The 20,195-nt window shown below is 54.9% G+C and overlaps 1 protein-coding gene across 1 annotated transcript in view; it reads right to left on the bottom strand.

Moving 5' to 3' along the window:
- Positions 1 to 2,345, bottom strand: part of DNHD1 (dynein heavy chain domain 1) — a 214,348-nt gene extending 212,003 nt beyond the window's left edge. Inside the window, 2 exon segments of the mRNA XM_050924629.1 lie at positions 1,951 to 2,029; positions 2,260 to 2,345. Coding sequence (XP_050780586.1) covers positions 1,951 to 2,029; positions 2,260 to 2,345 — 165 coding nt within the window.
- Positions 2,346 to 20,195: the final 17,850 nt, after the last annotated feature.

Raw genomic sequence — 20,195 nt, 5'->3', positions numbered from 1 at the left:
AGTGGAAGCTGATGCCTCCAGTGTAGCCATTGGGATCATACTCTCTGAGAGGCATGGTCCAAAGCAAGTGTTGCACCCCTGTGCCTACCACTCCGGAAAACTCAACTCTGCCAAACAGAATGAGGAGATATTAGATAAGGAGCTACCTGCAATTAAATCAGCCTTTGAAGAATGGCACCATCTCCTCAAGGGACCCAAATACCCAGTGCAAGTCTTTTCTGAATATCTGCCTCAGGTTTGAGCCTTGAACCAAAGACACCTCAGGTGGGCATTATTCTTCTCTCAGTTTGATTTCATCATCACCTATCACTCAGGAACAAGGAACAGGAAAGTCAATACCAAGAGGGCGAAGAGCCTAACCAAAACCTCAGAACTTCCTTTGTGCCAAAATCCACCAAGACCTGCTTGATCTAATCTGATCTGCTTTGTGGTGCAATCCATTATTCCAGGAGATGACAGAACAGTCTGCGCAAACAAGAGGCAGAACTAAAATGCAATGCTCCACACAGGATGGGATCACCTACCTCAATAGGCACACACACATTCCCCTGGCTAGAAGTGCTCCATCTCTGCCATGACACTCCATGGGGAGGCCATTTTGGCCTCCTTAAGACTTTCCACACAGCTTCCTGTTTCTTCTGGTGGCCCCATACGCAAGCTAAAGTCCAGGACTACGTTGACTCTTGTGACCTGTGTGCGGACCAAGATGCCTCCTGTTAAGCTCCTCGGCACCCTTGTACTCCTGGAGACCCCACCTATACCATGGGCCTCAGTCAGTATGGACTTCATAGTGGAACTCCCTGACTCTGACGGCCACACAGTAGCTTTAATTGTTATAGACCAACTGACCAAAACAGTGCACTTCATCCCCTGTAACAGCCTGCCCTCTGCCGAAAAAACAGCTTGACTCTTAGTGGTTCATGTGGTCTACCTTCATGGGCGTTTGGATCATATCACCTCAGACAGAGGCCTGCCGTTTGTCTCTTGCTTCTGGTGTGAAGCACTTCAGCTAATGGACATTCATGCTTTTATCTTCTCCACATACCACCCGACACACAAATGGGCAGACAGAGAGGGTGAACCAAGTACTAGAGCAATACATAAGGTGCTTTGTCAACTACCATCAAGATAACTCAGCAAAGAAAGAAGGGAGAACCAGTTATCGTCCAATGCTAACTAGGCCTGCACAGGGCAGAGCACCTTCTATGAAAATCACAGGTTCCACTTGGCCTTGCCAGCAGCCTCCCCGAATCCAGCCGCTTCCAACTGGATCCAATAAATTTATCATATCCATGAGGAGCTTAAGCACCACCTTGAAGACACAAAAATGGAATTTAAGTGGTACGTAGACTATCCACACCAGGAAGACCCAGCTTTCACAGTGGGTCAAAAAGTCTGATTTGCAGCAACACGTCTTCATACAAACAGGCCAGTTCACATGCTAGACCACCAGTTCCTTGGACCCTTCTGGATAGGTTAGCAAATCAACCCTGTCACCTTCAAATTGCAGCTCCCTCGATCTTAGTCATTTTTCCACTTATCCCTCCTGAAACCTAACACATAGGACCCTTTTCCTGATCGATCCCAACAGCCATCCCTGTCAGTCCATCTCCAAAGGCATTCATAGATTCATAGATTGTAGGGCTGGAAGGGACCTCGAGAGGTCATTGAGTCCAGTCCCCTGCCCTCATGGCAGGACCAAATACTGTCTAGACCATCCCAGATAGACATTTATCTAACCTACTCTTAAATATCTCCAGAGAAGGAGATTCCACAACCTCCCTAGGCAGTTTATTCCAATGTTTAACCACCCTGACAGTTAGGAACTTTTTCCTAATGTCCAACCTAAACCTCCCTTGCTGCAGTTTAAGCCCATTGCTTCTTGTTCTATCATTGGAGGCTAAGGTGAACAAGTTTTCTCCCTTCTCCTGATGATACCCTTTTAGATACCTGAAAACTGCTATCATGACCCCTCTCAGTCTTCTCTTTTCTAAAGATGAGGAATATATGGTCCACTCTGTCCTTGACTCTATATTGCAGAGAAGACTGTACTCCCTAAACAATTGGGAGGACTGAACAACACTCCTCGGAACTCACTGCCCATGTCCATGCCCTGACCTGGTAAAAAGGTTTCATCTGGACCACCTGGATAAACCAAGCCCAGTGCCCATTCAGAGGAAGTGTGCCCCTGAAGAAAAGAGACAATTAAAGACTGGTGGACTAGAACCCAGGTCTGCAGAGCCTGACTCCAGACTTCACCTTGGCCTGGTCTCTGATCCAAGCTGACTCTTGCTTACTGAACCCAGCTCTAGCGATTCCTCTGACTTCTGCTCACTGGCTATCATCCCTGACGTATAGACCCCAGCCCAGCCCAGCTCAGCTGTGACCACCAGGCCAAACTGCCTTCGCACTGGTCCCTTACAGTGTGGGTGATGGGGCAGGGGGAGTAGATGGTGGAGGGGTGGTAGGTGATGAGGCACAGAGGTAGGTGATGGGGGAACTGGAGATGCTGGGTAGTGGGATGAAGTGTAGATGAGTGGAGGGTAAGTGTTTGGGCACTGAGAGGTGGGAGGGTAGGTGATGGGGGGCAGTAGGGGAGGGGACAGAGCACTGGGCACTGGTAGGGCAGGGCAAGCGGCAGGTGAAGGGGAGCTGGGGGGCAGCAGGTGAAAGGGGACAGAGCACTGGGGGCTGGAGGGGCAGGAGATGGGGGGCAGTAGGTGCAGGGGGCACTGGGGAAGGGGACAGAGCACTGGGGGCTGGAGGAGCAGGGGATAGGTGATGGTAGGTGATGGGGGCCCTGGGGAAGGGTTCAGAGCACTAGAGGCTGGAGGGGCATGGAGTAGGTGCTGGGGGCACTGGCGGAGGGGACAGAGCAGGGGTGCTGAGAGTTGGGGAGTGGGCACTGATGGGGGCACTGGAGGAGGGAGGAGAGCCCTGGGGGCTGAAGGGTTGGGGCATGGCAGGGGGTGGGAAATGAAGAGCTGGGGGACTGAAGGGTCGGGGCATGGCAGGGGGTGGGTAATGGGGAGCTGGGGGACTGAAGGGTCGGGGCATGGCAGGGGGTGGGTAATGAGGAGGTGGGGGACTGAAGGGTCGGGGCATGGCAGGGGGTGGGTAATGAGGAGCTGGGGGACTGAAGGGTCGGGGCATGGCAGGGGGTGGGTAATGAGAAGCTGGGGGACTGAAGGGTCGGGGCATGGCAGGGGGTGGGTAATGGGGAGCTGGGGGACGGTAGGTGCTGGGGGCACTGGGGAAGGGAACAGAGCCCTGGGGACTGAAGGGTCGGGGCATGGCAGGGGGTGGGTAATGGGGAGCTGGGGGGCTGAAGGGTCGGGGCATGGCAGGGGGTGGGTAATGGGGAGCTGGGGGACTGAAGGGTCGGGGCATGGCAGGGGGTGGGTAATGAGGAGCTGGGGGACTGAAGGGTTGGGGCACGGCAGGGGGTGGGTAATGGGGAGCTGGGGGACTGAAGGGTTGGGGCATGGCAGGGGGTGGGTAATGGGGAGCTGGGGGACGGTAGGTGCTGGGGGCACTGGGGAAGGGAACAGAGCCCTGGGGACTGAAGGGTCGGGGCATGGCAGGGGGTGGGTAATGGGGAGCTGGGGGACTGAAGGGTCGGGGCATGGCAGGGGGTTGGTAATGAGGAGCTGGGGGACTGAAGGGTCGGGGCATGGCAGGGGGTGGGTAATGGGGAGCTGGGGGACTGAAGGGTCGGGGCATGGCAGGGGGGGGGTAATGGGGAGCTGGGGGACTGAAGGGTCGGGGCATGGCAGGGGGTGGGTAATGGGGAGCTGGGGGACTGAAGGGTCGGGGCATGGCAGGGGGTGGGTAATGGGGAGCTGGGGGACTGAAGGGTCGGGGCATGGCAGGGGGTGGGTAATGGGGAGCTGGGGGACTGAAGGGTCGGGGCATGGCAGGGGGTGGGTAATGGGGAGCTGGGGGACTGAAGGGTCAGGGCATGGCAGGGGGTGGGTAATGGGGAGCTGGGGGATGGTAGGTGCTGGGGGCACTGGGGAAGGGAACAGAGCCCTGGGGACTGAAGGGTCGGGGCATGGCAGGGGGTGGGTAATGAGAAGCTGGGGGACTGAAGGGTCGGGGCATGGCAGGGGGTGGGTAATGGGGAGCTGGGGGATGGTAGGTGCTGGGGGCACTGGGGAAGGGAACAGAGCCCTGGGGACTGAAGGGTCGGGGCATGGCAGGGGGTGGGTAATGGGGAGCTGGGGGACTGAAGGGTCGGGGCATGGCAGGGGGTGGGTAATGGGGAGCTGGGGGACTGAAGGGTCGGGGCATGGCAGGGGGTGGGTAATGAGGAGCTGGGGGGCTGAAGGGTCGGGGCATGGCAGGGGGTGGGTAATGGGGAGCTGGGGGACTGAAGGGTCGGGGCATGGCAGGGGGTGGGTAATGAGGAGCTGGGGGGCTGAAGGGTCGGGGCATGGCAGGGGGTGGGTAATGAGGAGCTGGGGGGCTGAAGGGTCGGGGCATGGCAGGGGGTGGGTAATGGGGAGCTGGGGGACTGAAGGGTCGGGGCATGGCAGGGGTGGGTAATGAGGAGCTGGGGGGCTGAAGGGTCGGGGCATGGCAGGGGGTGGGTAATGGGGAGCTGGGGGGCTGAAGGGTCGGGGCATGGCAGGGGGTGGGTAATGAAGAGCTGGGGGACTGAAGGGTCGGGGCATGGCAGGGGGTGGGTAATGGGGAGCTGGGGGACTGAAGGGTCGGGGCATGGCAGGGGGTGGGTAATGGGGAGCTGGGGGGCTGAAGGGTCGGGGCATGGCGGGGGGTGGGTAATGAAGAGCTGGGGGACTGAAGGGTCGGGGCATGGCAGGGGGTGGGTAATGGGGAGCTGGGGGGCTGAAGGGTCGGGGCATGGCGGGGGGTGGGTAATGGGGAGCTGGGGGGCTGAAGGGTCGGGGCATGGCAGGGGGTGGGTAATGGGGAGCTGGGGGGCTGAAGGGTCGGGGCATGGCAGGGGGTGGGTAATGAGGAGCTGGGGGGCTGAAGGGTCGGGGCCTGGCAGGGGGTGGGTAATGAAGAGCTGGGGGGCTGAAGGGTCGGGGCATGGCAGGGGGTGGGTAATGGGGAGCTGGGGGACTGAAGGGTCAGGGCATGGCAGGGGGTGGGTAATGGGGAGCTGGGGGGCTGAAGGGTCGGGGCATGGCAGGGGGTGGGTAATGAAGAGCTGGGGGGCTGAAGGGTCGGGGCATGGCAGGGGGTGGGTAATGGGGAGCTGGGGGGCTGAAGGGTCAGGGCATGGCAGGGGGTGGGTGATGAGGAGCTGGGGGGCTGAAGGGTCGGGGCATGGCGGGGGGTGGGTAATGGGGAGCTGGGGGGCTGAAGGGTCGGGGCATGGCAGGGGGTGGGTAATGGGGAGCTGGGGGACGGTAGGTGCTGGGGGCACTGGGGAAGGGAACAGAGCCCTGGGGACTGAAGGGTCGGGGCATGGCAGGGGGTGGGTAATGGGGAGCTGGGGGGCTGAAGGGTCGGGGCATGGCAGGGGGTGGGTAATGGGGAGCTGGGGGACTGAAGGGTCGGGGCATGGCAGGGGGTGGGTAATGAGGAGCTGGGGGACTGAAGGGTTGGGGCACGGCAGGGGGTGGGTAATGGGGAGCTGGGGGACTGAAGGGTTGGGGCATGGCAGGGGGTGGGTAATGGGGAGCTGGGGGACGGTAGGTGCTGGGGGCACTGGGGAAGGGAACAGAGCCCTGGGGACTGAAGGGTCGGGGCATGGCAGGGGGTGGGTAATGGGGAGCTGGGGGACTGAAGGGTCGGGGCATGGCAGGGGGTTGGTAATGAGGAGCTGGGGGACTGAAGGGTCGGGGCATGGCAGGGGGTGGGTAATGGGGAGCTGGGGGACTGAAGGGTCGGGGCATGGCAGGGGGTGGGTAATGGGGAGCTGGGGGACTGAAGGGTCGGGGCATGGCAGGGGGTGGGTAATGGGGAGCTGGGGGACTGAAGGGTCGGGGCATGGCAGGGGGTGGGTAATGGGGAGCTGGGGGACTGAAGGGTCGGGGCATGGCAGGGGGTGGGTAATGGGGAGCTGGGGGACTGAAGGGTCGGGGCATGGCAGGGGGTGGGTAATGGGGAGCTGGGGGACTGAAGGGTCAGGGCATGGCAGGGGGTGGGTAATGGGGAGCTGGGGGATGGTAGGTGCTGGGGGCACTGGGGAAGGGAACAGAGCCCTGGGGACTGAAGGGTCGGGGCATGGCAGGGGGTGGGTAATGAGAAGCTGGGGGACTGAAGGGTCGGGGCATGGCAGGGGGTGGGTAATGGGGAGCTGGGGGACTGAAGGGTCGGGGCATGGCAGGGGGTGGGTAATGGGGAGCTGGGGGACTGAAGGGTCGGGGCAGGGCAGGGGGTGGGTAATGGGGAGCTGGGGGACTGAAGGGTCGGGGCATGGCAGGGGGTGGGTAATGGGGAGCTGGGGGACTGAAGGGTCGGGGCATGGCAGGGGGTGGGTAATGGGGAGCTGGGGGACTGAAGGGTCGGGGCATGGCAGGGGGTGGGTAATGGGGAGCTGGGGGACTGAAGGGTCGGGGCATGGCAGGGGGTGGGTAATGAGGAGCTGGGGGGCTGAAGGGTCGGGGCATGGCAGGGGGTGGGTAATGGGGAGCTGGGGGACTGAAGGGTCGGGGCATGGCAGGGGGTGGGTAATGAGGAGCTGGGGGGCTGAAGGGTCGGGGCATGGCAGGGGGTGGGTAATGAGGAGCTGGGGGGCTGAAGGGTCGGGGCATGGCAGGGGGTGGGTAATGGGGAGCTGGGGGACTGAAGGGTCGGGGCATGGCAGGGGTGGGTAATGAGGAGCTGGGGGGCTGAAGGGTCGGGGCATGGCAGGGGGTGGGTAATGGGGAGCTGGGGGGCTGAAGGGTCGGGGCATGGCAGGGGGTGGGTAATGAAGAGCTGGGGGACTGAAGGGTCGGGGCATGGCAGGGGGTGGGTAATGGGGAGCTGGGGGACTGAAGGGTCGGGGCATGGCAGGGGGTGGGTAATGGGGAGCTGGGGGGCTGAAGGGTCGGGGCATGGCGGGGGGTGGGTAATGAAGAGCTGGGGGACTGAAGGGTCGGGGCATGGCAGGGGGTGGGTAATGGGGAGCTGGGGGGCTGAAGGGTCGGGGCATGGCGGGGGGTGGGTAATGGGGAGCTGGGGGGCTGAAGGGTCGGGGCATGGCAGGGGGTGGGTAATGGGGAGCTGGGGGGCTGAAGGGTCGGGGCATGGCAGGGGGTGGGTAATGAGGAGCTGGGGGGCTGAAGGGTCGGGGCCTGGCAGGGGGTGGGTAATGAAGAGCTGGGGGGCTGAAGGGTCGGGGCATGGCAGGGGGTGGGTAATGGGGAGCTGGGGGACTGAAGGGTCAGGGCATGGCAGGGGGTGGGTAATGGGGAGCTGGGGGGCTGAAGGGTCGGGGCATGGCAGGGGGTGGGTAATGAAGAGCTGGGGGGCTGAAGGGTCGGGGCATGGCAGGGGGTGGGTAATGGGGAGCTGGGGGGCTGAAGGGTCAGGGCATGGCAGGGGGTGGGTGATGAGGAGCTGGGGGGCTGAAGGGTCGGGGCATGGCGGGGGGTGGGTAATGGGGAGCTGGGGGGCTGAAGGGTCGGGGCATGGCAGGGGGTGGGTAATGGGGAGCTGGGGGGACAGCAGGTACTGGGGGCACTGGAGGGGCAGGGGGTGGGGGCAGGGGGCACGGGGGGGGCAGAGCCCTGGGGTGGCGGAGTCGGGGCAGAGCAGAGGGCGGGAGCAGGGGGCACTGCGGGGGCAGGGGGCACTGGGGGGGGGCAGAGCCGTGGGGTGGCGGAGTCGGGCCGCGGGCTGGGGGGACCCTGAGGCGCAGGGATCAAGCGGGGGGATCGGAATGAGAAGGGCACGGGGGGGGCAGGTCCTGGGGGAGGGAGGGGGAGGGGCGGAGTAAGTGGGGTGCGGGCAGGCCCTGGGGGAGCGGACCCAGTGTGGGGGGGGCAGGCGGGCAGGGGCGGGGGCACCCAGCAGGGACCCGAGCCGTGAGGGGGGCGGGGGGGTCAACGTGTGTGAGGAGGGGAGGGGGGCCGGGCGGGGCGGACCCGAGCTGGGGGGGGCATGGGGTGGGGGGCGGAATGGGGGGACCCGGGCGACTGGGTGTGGGGGGCGGGGGGGCCCGGCCGTACCCCCCCCGGCCGTTACCAAGGACGCAACGGCTGCGATGAGCGCGAACCAGCAACGGTCCGGCGGCCGCGAGACTTCGCCCCGCCCCCTGGGCTGGCCCCGCCCCAAGCGCCCCTCCGAACAGCCCCGCCCCCTCCCTCCCTCTCCCCGACTGCCCCGCCTCCCGCAACCGGCCCCTCCCACCCCCAGAGCGGCCCCGCCCCCTGGGCTGGCCCCGCCCCAAGCGCCCCTCCGAACAGCCCCGCCCCCTCCCTCCCTCTCCCCGACTGCCCCGCCTCCCGCAACCGGCCCCTCCCACCCCCAGAGCGGCCCCGCCCCCTGGGATGGCCCCACCCCCAAACTGCCCCCAGAGCAGCCCCGCCCCCTCCCTCTCTCCGACTGCCCCGCCTCCCGCAACCGGCCCCTCCCACCCCCAGAGCGGCCCCGCCCCCTGGGCTGGCCCCGCCCCCAACCGCCCCCACCCCCCCAGAACAGCCCCACCCCCTCTCACTCCCCCAACTGCCCCGCCTCCCACAACCGGCCCTTCCCAACCCTCAGAATGGCCCCACCTGCCCCTCCCACCCCCCAGAATGGCCACGCCCCCACAACCGTCCCCTCCCACTCTCCCAACGGCCCCGCCTCCCGCAACTGCCCCCTCCCACATCCAGAATGGCCACATTCCCACAACTGCCCCCTCCCACCCCCCCACCGGCCCTGCCCCACAACCGCCCCCTCCCACTCCTCCAACAGCCCCACCTCCCACAATCTCCCCCTCCCACCCCCAATGGCTCTGCCCCCACAACCATCCCATCCCACCCCCCAGTATGGCCCTGCCCCCTCCCACTCCCCCAACGGCCTCTGTGTGTTACTCAAGTACCAAGGTGGTGGGTGTGATGAAGTGGGAGATTTTCTTGTGTTTTCTGTGTTTTCCAGTGGGTTGCATGCGGGGGGAGGGGACTCAGTGTCCCCGGGTGTTACTGGTTTAACGAGGTGAGAGGAGAGGGAGTTTGTTGGGACACAGGACCGGAGAGGGAACGTGGGCCCCCGGCTGATGGCCTGGAGGATGGAGACCCCAGCGACTGGTGACCTGGGGACCCGGAGACCCAGCTCAGGAGACACAGCCGGTTCTGGCCTGTAGAAGGACAATGGGCTGTGGGGAGAGGACCCCGGTGACCTGACCAGCCGGTTCCAGCCAGAGGGGCCAGAGGACAGAAAAGGGGAGAGGGGGCCCAGGCACCCTGGAGAGAAGCCAATGGACAGAGGGGGCTTGGGGCCGGTGATCTCAGATGCCCAGCTGGGAAGCAGAGAGTTTCCTGTGCTGGGGTCAAACACTCGATAAACGTCCTGTTTTACGCTGGCTGAGATTCGCTCTGGGCTAGAGAACAGAGTGTGTGTGGGAGAGGGCATTATTCCCTCTGGGGGGTGGAGGCCCTGGAGCTCCAGAGCGAGGGGCAAGAGACAGACATGCTAAGGCTCAGAGAGGTGCATCTCCAAAAGGTGGAGGGGCCTAACCCTGAGAGAGAGTGGACCCCTGAGAAGGGCTGTTGCACTGAAGGGAGTTCCCCCCACAGACTGCATGAGGCCCTGACAACCGGACAAGGGGGTGTGATTGTTGCAGACACCCCTAGAGAGCAGGTGCAACTGATGACGGGCTGCAGAGAACAACTGACACTCGTAGCCAGGCAGCTGCTGGCTGGGTCCCCTCCTCTGCAAGGAGCAGATGGGGGTGTTGGTGCAGCCCAGGTGACCTGCTAGACCCCGAAAGGGACAAAGGACAGAGGGAGACGAGCTGCTCTCTATTGATGCGTGCACTTGTCAATAAAGAGCTTTTGATCGGACCTTGCTGGTGTTGCCTGTCTCTCTCGCGGTCAGACAACGAACTTTGCCGTCTGGGGTAGAGTCCCTGACATCTTTGGCGACTCCGCCGGGACCCGTCTGACTCTCCGGCGGGGGATCGAACCCTGAGGCAACGCAGTGCGCATCCTCCAGTTTAGAGGAGCCTTGCCTGGTGATCTGATCTCTGCGTTGGCGATAAGGCGTGTTCTGTGAACCAGCTGAAGCTCATAGAAATCCAGCAACGTCCACCTACCCGTTGAGTAGGGTCCAGGTTGTCGGGTTTAGAGTCCCTGACTACTTAGGTCTGGGTTAGAGTCCCAGTCCAGGTCTGGGTTAGAGTCCCACTCCAGGTTTGCGCAGGATCCAAGTTGTCTGGGTTTGAGTCCCAGTCCAGGTATTCAAGTCCCTGGAGAGGTAAGTGAGAGCTCGACGTGGGGAGGTGGGGGTTAGAGTCCCTTTACCTCGACGCGGGGAAGAGGGGTTAGAGTCCCTTCATTAAAATGGGACAAATTGGCAATAAGTGCCCGGGGGACGCCCCGTTGTCTCTGATACTTAGAGATTGGAAAGAGATTTCTGAGACAGCTGGTCTAGTTAAATTTAAGATGAGAAATCTGTGTTGGATCCAATGGCCATCATTTACCTTTCATTTGCCCCTGACTAGAGACTGGCCGGAGGGTGAAACCTTTTCCACAGATAGGATGAACTCCTTAAGGGATATTTTGGTTGATCTTAGGCCGAGACAAATGGATTACTTGTTTGTATGGTATAATTATCAACCCATGGAGGGATGGGTAGCTTTTGAAGCTGTTTGTATGGAGAGCTCTTGTAAAAAAAAATCCCCCACCATATGCACCAGAGCCGCACCGGGAGGAGGACACTTTTGTTCCTGTTCTTCCCCGTCTGATGGAGTGCAAGGATTCAAAAGCAGGTTAGTGACAGTTCAGGGACAGAGGAGAATCAAGGGGGAGCTCAGAGTGATGGTCCCTCATCTTCAGAGGAATCAGACAGCCTCACCCCCTCTGTGCAGCCTCCAGCCAGCCTTTTGCAAACTTGGTCAGGGACTGCTTTTCAAACACCCCCAATATTACAGCAGCCCTTGTCCTTGCCCTTGTGGACCCCCACTAGGTTACTTAACTCCATGAGGGAGAATGTTTCTGAGACACCCCTGATATTACAAGCCTCATTGAGAACTTATCTGGTTCTACTGGTTGCTGGGGAACATGAGATGGTTTTACCCATACCCTGTTTGCAACTTCAAATTTGTTTAACTGGCAGTGCACTATGCCTCACTTATGAGACAATCCTGAGGCAGTGGAAAGAATGTTCTGCAAAATCTTTTTCACTCATGTGCCCACCTGGGCAAATGTAAATCAGTTATTAGATACTCTCATGACAGAAGATGAAAGACAAAAAGTAAAAGAAAAATCTGCAGCTCATTTGAATGCACCTTGGCTAATTACTGACCCTAACTGGAATCCCAATAATCCAGCTCAAAAGACAAAGTTGGATGGATTTTTAAAAGCTGTTTTGAATGGTATTAGAGATGCAGGGGAGGCTACTCCAAATTGGAGCAAGGTGACTGCTTGTGTTCAGCATCCAGATAAGCACCTCTCTGACTTTTGTGCTCGACTGATTTGTGAAGTTAAAAAGCATGGGAATTTAAATCCTGAAACTGATCATGGAAAGGAGATGGTTAAAATGGTTTTCATGTCACAATGTGCAAAGGATATTGCAAAAAGATTTAGAGAGCATCCAGATGGTACGCAAGGGAAAAGTTTGTCTAAAGTAGTTAGCATTGCTACTAGAATGTTTAATGGGAAAGAGAAAAAGAAAGAAAAAGACATAAGGAACGGGTTAATTTAAAAATCATGGTCCCGGGATGGAAGGAGGGAGTTGCTCTGCGTTCAGGGTCAGGAATCGGCACAGACTGTGCTTGGTGCAGGGAGGGGCTGCTTTCGGCCCCAGCTGGCTGTGAAGGAAAAAATATAGACAGAGGCGAAGCAAAGGAAATACAAGTTACAGAACTGAAATTACATTTGCAAAGCTTAACTATCCAGTAAGATCCAACAGTGTGCCTTTGTGACCCTGGAGTCGGTGTGGCTTGGTGACACCAAAGAAGCCACAGGCAGCTGACCTGGACTGGAATCTCTGAAGGAGACGCCGCAGGAGATTCCAGGGTGTAAGAGAACAGCCCTCCCAAAAGCAGAAGCATGTTGGAAATTCTGGACAAGCTGTATACAGGATAATCTCCCTTCCACCTCTCCCCCTCCTCTGAACATTATACACAGAAGTGGCCAGTCTGAACGTACGTGTGTAAGTATGAAAGAAGCTTCGGGCTTGGGGCATTAATATTTTCCTGAGTGATGTGAGAGCGTTCCCAACACTCTCCGTTGTTGTTTTATTATTTTATAAATGAAGCTTTAAAATTCAGTTATATGGTGTGTTTTCTTTATCTTCCCCCAACATTCCTGTAGTGTCAGCCTGATCATCTGACATGAGGGATAGATTGGTAACAGAAATTTGTCATAGTTTGGTGAGCAATTAAGAAGGGGGGAGCCCTGCAGAATTTACACCATCTATTTGTTTTACCTTTGTTATTTTGTGTTTGCTTTGCTTGGTACTGTTGGTGTTATATGCTGAGAACTGCATGAGTAAAAGTAAGTCCTAATAGGATAAAGAAACACTATCTGGTTCTGGTTCTGTTCTATTTAACCAGTTACTGTTGTTTTTTTTGCTCTGTTCATTTGGGTGTTAGGAGTGTGGGCAGAACTGAACCTCTCGTTCGTAATTCCTCGGAGTGGAAGCCATGTGTGCGAGAGAGCTCTGAGGTGGAATTAAGATCCTTCTGTCCCGTCCCCTGTAGCGGTCAGTGTATAGAAGTAGGAAAGTCTGGCTTAAATTGTAATTCCCTCTGCGCTCTGTGTAATTCTCTTTTCTGTTTAAGTGTCAAACTGATGAATGAGTCTCTGGGTAAACCCTCTAAGAATAGTCCTTCAAATTATGTTAAGTAAATGGCCTTTGCCCAATGGGCCATGTGTCTTCATCCAGGTGGCAAGCCTCATGAAGGAGGACTCGGGTAGTCTTGTAAGTAAGAATGTCTAAGGCAAGAGACCAGGAGGGGTGGGGGCTAGTTGAGAAGCCCACCCTCCTAGCTAAACTGGTAGTGGAACAAGTTGGTGCCTATGGAAGGGACGGTTCAGTGAGAAAAGCAGGATCGGGCCCAGGTGGGCAGGCAACAGACAGAGAGATTGGAAAACAGGTTGGAAAACTTTAAGGGTGTAGTGGAAGGAAGGAGTAAGTAAGTGTAAGCATGGGGATTTCAAATACCCAGAGCTTACTTGGAATGGTGATTTGAGTTGATAAAAGTGGCTGTTGGGAGACAAGCAAGTAATTTAAGGGAAAGTGAAAAGTTAACTCTGTAGTTGCTGAAGAAAACAGCAGTTGAACTTTGTAAAAATGCTAAAGAGGAAAGTTCTTGGTGTCTTTGAAATGTTCGTAAATAAACTGAGGCAAAGAAATTGTTAATTGCGATCATTTAGAATTTAGTTAAATTAGCTGAAGAATGTATATAGTGCTATGTAATTGAAATTTTATTAGGCTGTAAGGGCACTATAAGTAGTGATGTTTTCTTTCAGTGTTTGAAAGCAACAGTTAAAAGTAAAAAGCAAGCCAGAAAGCATCTGTATTAATGCAAATTATCTAACTGATAAGGTAGGAGCCACTGAAACCTGGGCTGCCTATGAAACACATAAAATATGGGATAATTCCTCTGTTTTTCCTGAAATCAACAAGGGTATTTGTCTATTTTAAGCAATGATTGTCTGCCCAGAAGGGGTAGACCTCTGTTTTTTTTGTCTTTCAGATAATCAGAGAAAACTGATGCCAGCTAAACAGCATTCAATGTACCATGCATTTACTAGCACAATAGAAATTATGTTTTGTGTTCTATGTTCTGTCTTGTGGTGTTTGTCTTGTGGCTGGAATTTTTGTGTTTAATATTTTTATAAAATAGTCTAGTTTAAAATCAGATATAAAGGTTAAATTAAAATGCACGTACTTGTTTTGTTCAACTTGGAATACAAAGTGTTTAGATAAATCAGGAAAATGTGATATATTAAAGTCTAATGCATTTCCTTAAGTAAGGAAAAGAAACTTTATTGGTCAAATTGTTAATTGCAAAAATTGTTGCTAAAATTTGCATACCAACAGTCTTTGAAAGCAAAGACATGAAAAGTTAACCCACTCCCCATATTGTACATGGGATCTTTCTGGCTACCTCAGATTTCTAGCCAGAGGGCTGGGGATGGTGAAAGGCTATTGAACTAGAGGTTGTATTGAGTGAACTCCTCAAAGTGGGTGTGCTTGTCCTGGCTTGTTGCTCAAAAGCTCTGTAATAAGGTTATTTTAGTAAAAGGTTATGTGTGGCATATATTGAATAATAAGACTAATGTACTGTATAATGACAATGTGTAGGTGTTCATTGTTGGGAAAAAGGTGTATAAGTAAAAAGTGAAAGTTTCCTTTGCAGGTTAAAAGAAGCCAAGAAGGAAAGAAGGACAAAAAACAAAATAAATTAACTGAAAAAAATAAAATAAAATAAAATAGCAAGCTCAGGCTATAGATAAGACACTGACTCCATTCAAGGACACTGCTCACAGTTAAGACTTGGTTAACAACCAGGAAAAGGAGAGCTTGAATTTGCCCATGCAGCTATGAGATCTGAAAAACACTGCCAGGCACTAATGTAATGTGTTAAGTTTCTTTTCTCACAGGTAAGGAATCGCTACCCAAAGACCCTAGCAGCCCTGCCACTCCTTACAACCAGGAGATGGGATTGATGTAAAGGTCCACCAACGAAAGACTGCCTTGGCTCCATGCTGGAAAGGCTCTTAAGTCCTGATGACTACCAACACCGCTGTGAAGTGCCAAAGACTGACTGCTTGGACCCAAGATTCTCAGTGCAAAAAGACCCCTCCACATTGGGAAAATTCTCCTACTGATGATTAGCCTATTTCACCTTCTAGCTCCACTGTGCCTTCTGGACAGTAGGAAAAAAGTACAAGGTGAAGTGCTAGTAACCTCTCCCTTATCCACTAACAGATCTACTGTGCCTTTGAATTTTTTCTAAAAAAGCAAAACCATTACAGGTGATGTGCTAGTAACCTCTCCCCTATATGATGCTGCACCACGACTGTTCTGGGAAAGAAAAAGAAACACTCACTCCGCTGAAATTGCTAAAGTCCAGGAATTCCTGACTAGAAAGAACATTAAGAACTGACCCTGGTGAAGAAACAAAGAATTGTACACTGGCAGAAAAAATTTGTGGAACCCATGCTTGGGAATGTGGTATTGATTGGATTTTGGGGTATATTCTACAGGCTGTGCCCTGTGTTCTGGATAAATTCTTCAGCATGTATTGGATTTTAAATAACAAGTACCCGAAGAGTTTGTTCTGCCACTGGAAATTTTACCTGTACTGAAACCATTCCAGTAACTAATAATGTAACCCCCTCCTATGCTATTAATGTCAATGCCTTTTAAAAGTACCTAAAAATAGTTAAATAACAAATGTAATATAGTACTACACCAAGGAAAGATGGTATTAAATATCACTGAGGCTGGGAAGGCATTGCAGTGGGATCTAGTATGTTTGGAGATTCAGAATTTCCTGAATGACCAGCTGATGGCCATTCGGAGTGATCTTGAGTACCAGACTTGGCCCACTGCCCTTACAGACACATCAGCAGTACCATCTGATCTGTGGTCATGGAGATATACTAAAGACTTTCTGGGTGGAAGTGTAAACATTTACAGTGCTCCTTCCAAGCATTTGGACCGGGGGGTGTGGGCTTCCACATACCGAATCCTGATGGGTCCATGGGGAGGATGCACATGAAACTGGATTATTCACCGAAACATCTGGGAAATTAGACCACTTGGTATACCTAACTGATTTATACTCAGTGCCCCAATCCCTTAGTTGTCAGACAAACAGGATTCCACTTTTTTGTCCGTGCACTCATTCCTGGATTGTGGGTGGCTAAGCTCAAGAGAGCAGTTGTAAATATTTCTGCAAAGCTTGAAAAAAAACAGCTAATGCATTAATAAACGCTTTCCAAAAGTTGCAACGAAAGACTGATGAAGTAGCAAAAGTAACTTTGCAAAATAGACGTGTGCTAAATGCCATGGATGCTAAATTAGGGAGGGGCTTGTGCTTGCATCGGGGAAAAATGTTGCTTTGCTGTTAATCACTCTGGCTTAATTGACAAAGATTTACAAGCTATTAAGAATGTTGCTGTTGTTTTCCATGCTATATCTCTTAATCACACTTTTAGTTTTAAGGACCTCCACTCAGACCTTGGGTCATGGTTTACTAGCCTCCCCCGTACAATTCTTAAATGGATATGTGTCCCAAGAGTCCCATTATGGTCCTCTAGGGACAAAGGGGGGATTGTTAGGCCTGAATAAAGATATAGCAGACAAAACCAGGTATGCCAACCTGACCAAAGTCAGGCTAACAGAGGTTTGTGGGTAATCCCTGAGTGGAAAACACTGAGAAGCAGCAGCATGTCTCACAAGCGCTGGGAACAAGTGAGATAAGAGAGAAGCTACATTCCTGGCATAGTACCAGATGTGCTGTGTTCGGGCAGCTCTTCGAAGAACTGATAAGAGCCCTAGTTTCCCAGCCTCCTTGTTTTCACTCCCTGGTTTTGTTCTTTGTTTGTTTTTAACTCCCCTACATTTCTAACTTTAGGCATGCATGTATACTAAAGGTGTCTAGTTTCTAGTTGTTAGAAGAAGGGGTGGGTTGCTCCAGTGAATAATTTATGACGCGACGGAACTGTCTATATAGGCTTATACTAAGATGTAAAGAGCAGGCTGGTTCTCTCTGGAGACGAGCTGCTCTCTATTGATGCGTGCACTTGTCAATAAAGAGCTTTTGATCGGACCTTGCTGGTGTTGCCTGTCTCTCTCGCGGTCAGACAACAAACTTTGCCATCTGGGTTAAGAGTCCCTGACAAGGGCAATGGCCGTGATGGAGGCCAGGCAGCTGGAAATGAGTCAGTCTCCTGGTTGGGGACTCAGGGGCGAGGGCCCAGTGCTCTCGCCCCCCCATGGACTTTGCCGAAGGTCCCCGATCTCGGTGCTGCCAAGCTCTGTTCTACACTGGGCTCCCCACGATAATAACCCGTCTGTCACACACAGGCTGGGAGTCACGGCTGGCTGCAGCGTGGGGGGCAGGACCCTTTGGGGGTGAGGCTCCCCCAGGGGTCCCACCCATGGGGACTTGCTGTGGGGAGCTCACGGGGTGATCAGGGGGCTGAACGCTCTGAGGTCAGACCCAGGAGGTGCCGAAGCGGAGCAGGGTCCTTGCCCTGGGACAGGTGCTCTGATGGGAGATGCTGCCCCAGAGTCCTGCCTGGCATCCCTCCGAGCGGGGTCAGAGCCCCCAGTCGGGGTGCCCAGGACAGAGGAGCAGTAATAGAAGTCCCCTGACTGTCCCTCTGCCCTGTGACGTTATGAGTCTGATCTAATATCTCATTGAAGAATGACAGGGCCAGAAGAGTTAATTAACTCACAGGCTGACCTGACCCAGGCCCTGTGACGCAGTAGGGGCTGTCTGCATGGGGGAAGGGAGGGTAGGGGAGGACTGTAGGTGAGGGACAGGACCTGAGCCTGTAACCTGAGCCAGGCAGGGGGGTAGGGGGAGTTGACACCTTTGCCCAGGAAGTTGGACAGAGAAAGAGAGCCAGCTGGAGAGGTTTTTGGTGTCAGTTTGGGCTGGGTGGGAAGAGACAGGAAACCCCAAGTCTGAGGTCTAAGCTCCTTGCCCCCCAGAGGGACCTGACTGAGGGGTCCTGGTTGTACCTACAAGCTCTGTCTTGGGACTGTGTTCCTGTCGGCTAATAAACCTTCTGTTCTCCTGGCTGGCTGAGAGTCATAGAGAATCACAGGAAGTGGGGGGTGCAGGGCCCTGACTCCCCTACACTCCCTGAGAGCCGGACTTTAGAAACTTTTTAGAAAAATCTGTAAATGAACAGAGCTTTGAAATGCAGCCGCATTGTTAGAGGTAGAAGGGAAGGTGTTTGCTCAGGTCTTGGGATGTCAGCAAACAAGTCTTGTCTATCGCTATGGCTTTGATTCAAAGATCAAGAGAGGAATATTAATATTTAGGAAGACACTTGCGCGAAATAGTATTATTGTCTATGTGTCTCTCTGAAGGTTGTGGTAACCTGTATCTGAACTGTTTAATGGGTAAATTACCCTGTGCTAATTGGCAGGATGGTTGGAAGAAGGAGAGTTAAGCCTATTGTTTTCTCAGGGCAAAAGGCTGCTGGAAACATAAGAACCCTGGGACATGATCCTGCTTCATCTCAGATCTGCTCTGGGTTTCAAGAGGGGGAAACCTTAAGCCACAAGGATTGAGATCCCCAGTCACTGACTGGAGCCGCCCTGAATATGGACATTGGACTGTAACCTATGAACTATATCTGAAAGGACTTCCGATAACTAGCTCACCTCTGCTATGTATCTGAACCTCAAGAATTGAATTCAAGTCTGTCTGTAGATTGATCTTTTAACCAACTCTCTTTTCTTTTGTAATAAATTTTAGCTTAGTTAATAAGAATTGGCTGTAGTGTGTATTCTGGGTAAGATCTAAGTTATCATTGGACCTGGGTGTGTTGCTGATCCTTTGGGATTGGAAGAACCTTTTCTTTTATCTGATGAGAGAAGATTTTCAGTAATCATCATCATACCTGATGTGTGTGTCTGGAGAGAGGCCTGGGGCTGGGCACTTTAAGGGACTGTATTATTTGGATTTCTGAGTGTGACGAAGTGGGGGGTTTTCTTGGTTTTTCTGTGTTTTCCAGGGAGTTGCATGCAGAGGGAGGGGGACTCAGCGTCCCCGGGTGTTACTGGTTTAACGAGGTGAGGGGAGAGGGAGTATGTTGGTACAGAGGACCAGAGACAGAACTTGGGACCTCAGCCGATGGCCTGGAGGATGGAGACCCCAGCGACTGGTGACCTGGTGACCCAGAGACCCAGCCGGTTCTGGCCAGTGGAAGGACAATGGGCTGCGAAGAGAGGACCCCAGTGACCTGATCAGCCGGTTCTAGCCAGACGGGGCCAGAGGACAGAAGAGTGGAGAGGAAACCCAGGCCTTCCTGTTTATGACCCTGTTTACCTGGAGAGAAGCCAATGGGGCTTGGGGCCGGGGGTATCAGATGCCCAGCTGGGAAGCAGGGGGGCTCTGGGCTGGAGACGGGGAGCAGGCAGAGCCCCCCTGGCTGCAGGGGGACTGGGATGTGCTGGGCTGAGGGAGGCCAGACCTGAGGGTCAGAGTTTCTTGTGCTGGGTTCAACGCTCAATAAACCCTCCTGTTTTATGCTGGCTGAGAGTCGCTCCAGGCTAGAGAACATGGCGGGGGGGCATCAACCCCTTCAGGAGTGAGGAGGCCCAGGGGGCCCAAAGCACGTGGACTCCCTGAGGGGGCCCATGGTGAGACACAGATGTGCTAAGGCTCAGAGAGGTGCGGCTCCAGGAGGTGGAGGGGTCTGACCCCAATAGAGAGTGGACCCCCAAGAAGGGCTGTCTCACTGGAAGGGGCACCCCCCCACAGACTGCACGGGGCCATGAGTGGGCATGATCTGTGAGTCCATGGTAGCACTGTCACACCCCCCATCAGCATTCTCTCTCCCATCTCCTCTAGCACTTCCCACAGTGGGGAAGCAGACCCAGCTCAGTGCCCGGGGGGTGACGCAGGAGGAGCCCATGCAGCCCAGTACCCATGGGGGAGAGGGGAGGCAGACCCAGCAAAATGCCAGAAGTGTGTGCTGGGGGGAGGCAGACCCAGGGCATCAAACCCAGGGTGGTGGCTGCGGGAGTGTGTGAAGTGTCACAGATCCACAGCATTGGGGCTACACCCCAGGAACCCTTCAATTTTTCTGGACCCCTAAAGACTCCCACTCTTCCTCCAGGGAAGACCACAGGGTCTGAGTGCCTCTGGGTTCCAGCCTCCTGCTTCCCAGCGGAGCTCTGCCCAGCACATCGTTTGTTAACTGTGAATTTTCTGCTCTTGGGATGCTGCATTGACGTGGGTCACTGTCAGCACCTTCCAGCCACTTCCTTAACAAGGTGACGCCCACACCTCCTGTCCCACACTACCCCTCAGAGCAGACAACCCCCTTTTCCTCCAGGGCAGTAATGCCAAATACAGATGGAAACTGAGGCACATGGAAGATTAAAAA

Source organism: Gopherus flavomarginatus, chromosome 1 (genome assembly GCF_025201925.1).
Source record: "Gopherus flavomarginatus isolate rGopFla2 chromosome 1, rGopFla2.mat.asm, whole genome shotgun sequence".
Taxonomy (NCBI): domain Eukaryota; kingdom Metazoa; phylum Chordata; order Testudines; family Testudinidae; genus Gopherus; species Gopherus flavomarginatus.
The sequence above is the reverse complement of the archived record's forward strand: the minus strand, read 5'-3'. Positions and strand labels throughout refer to the sequence as shown.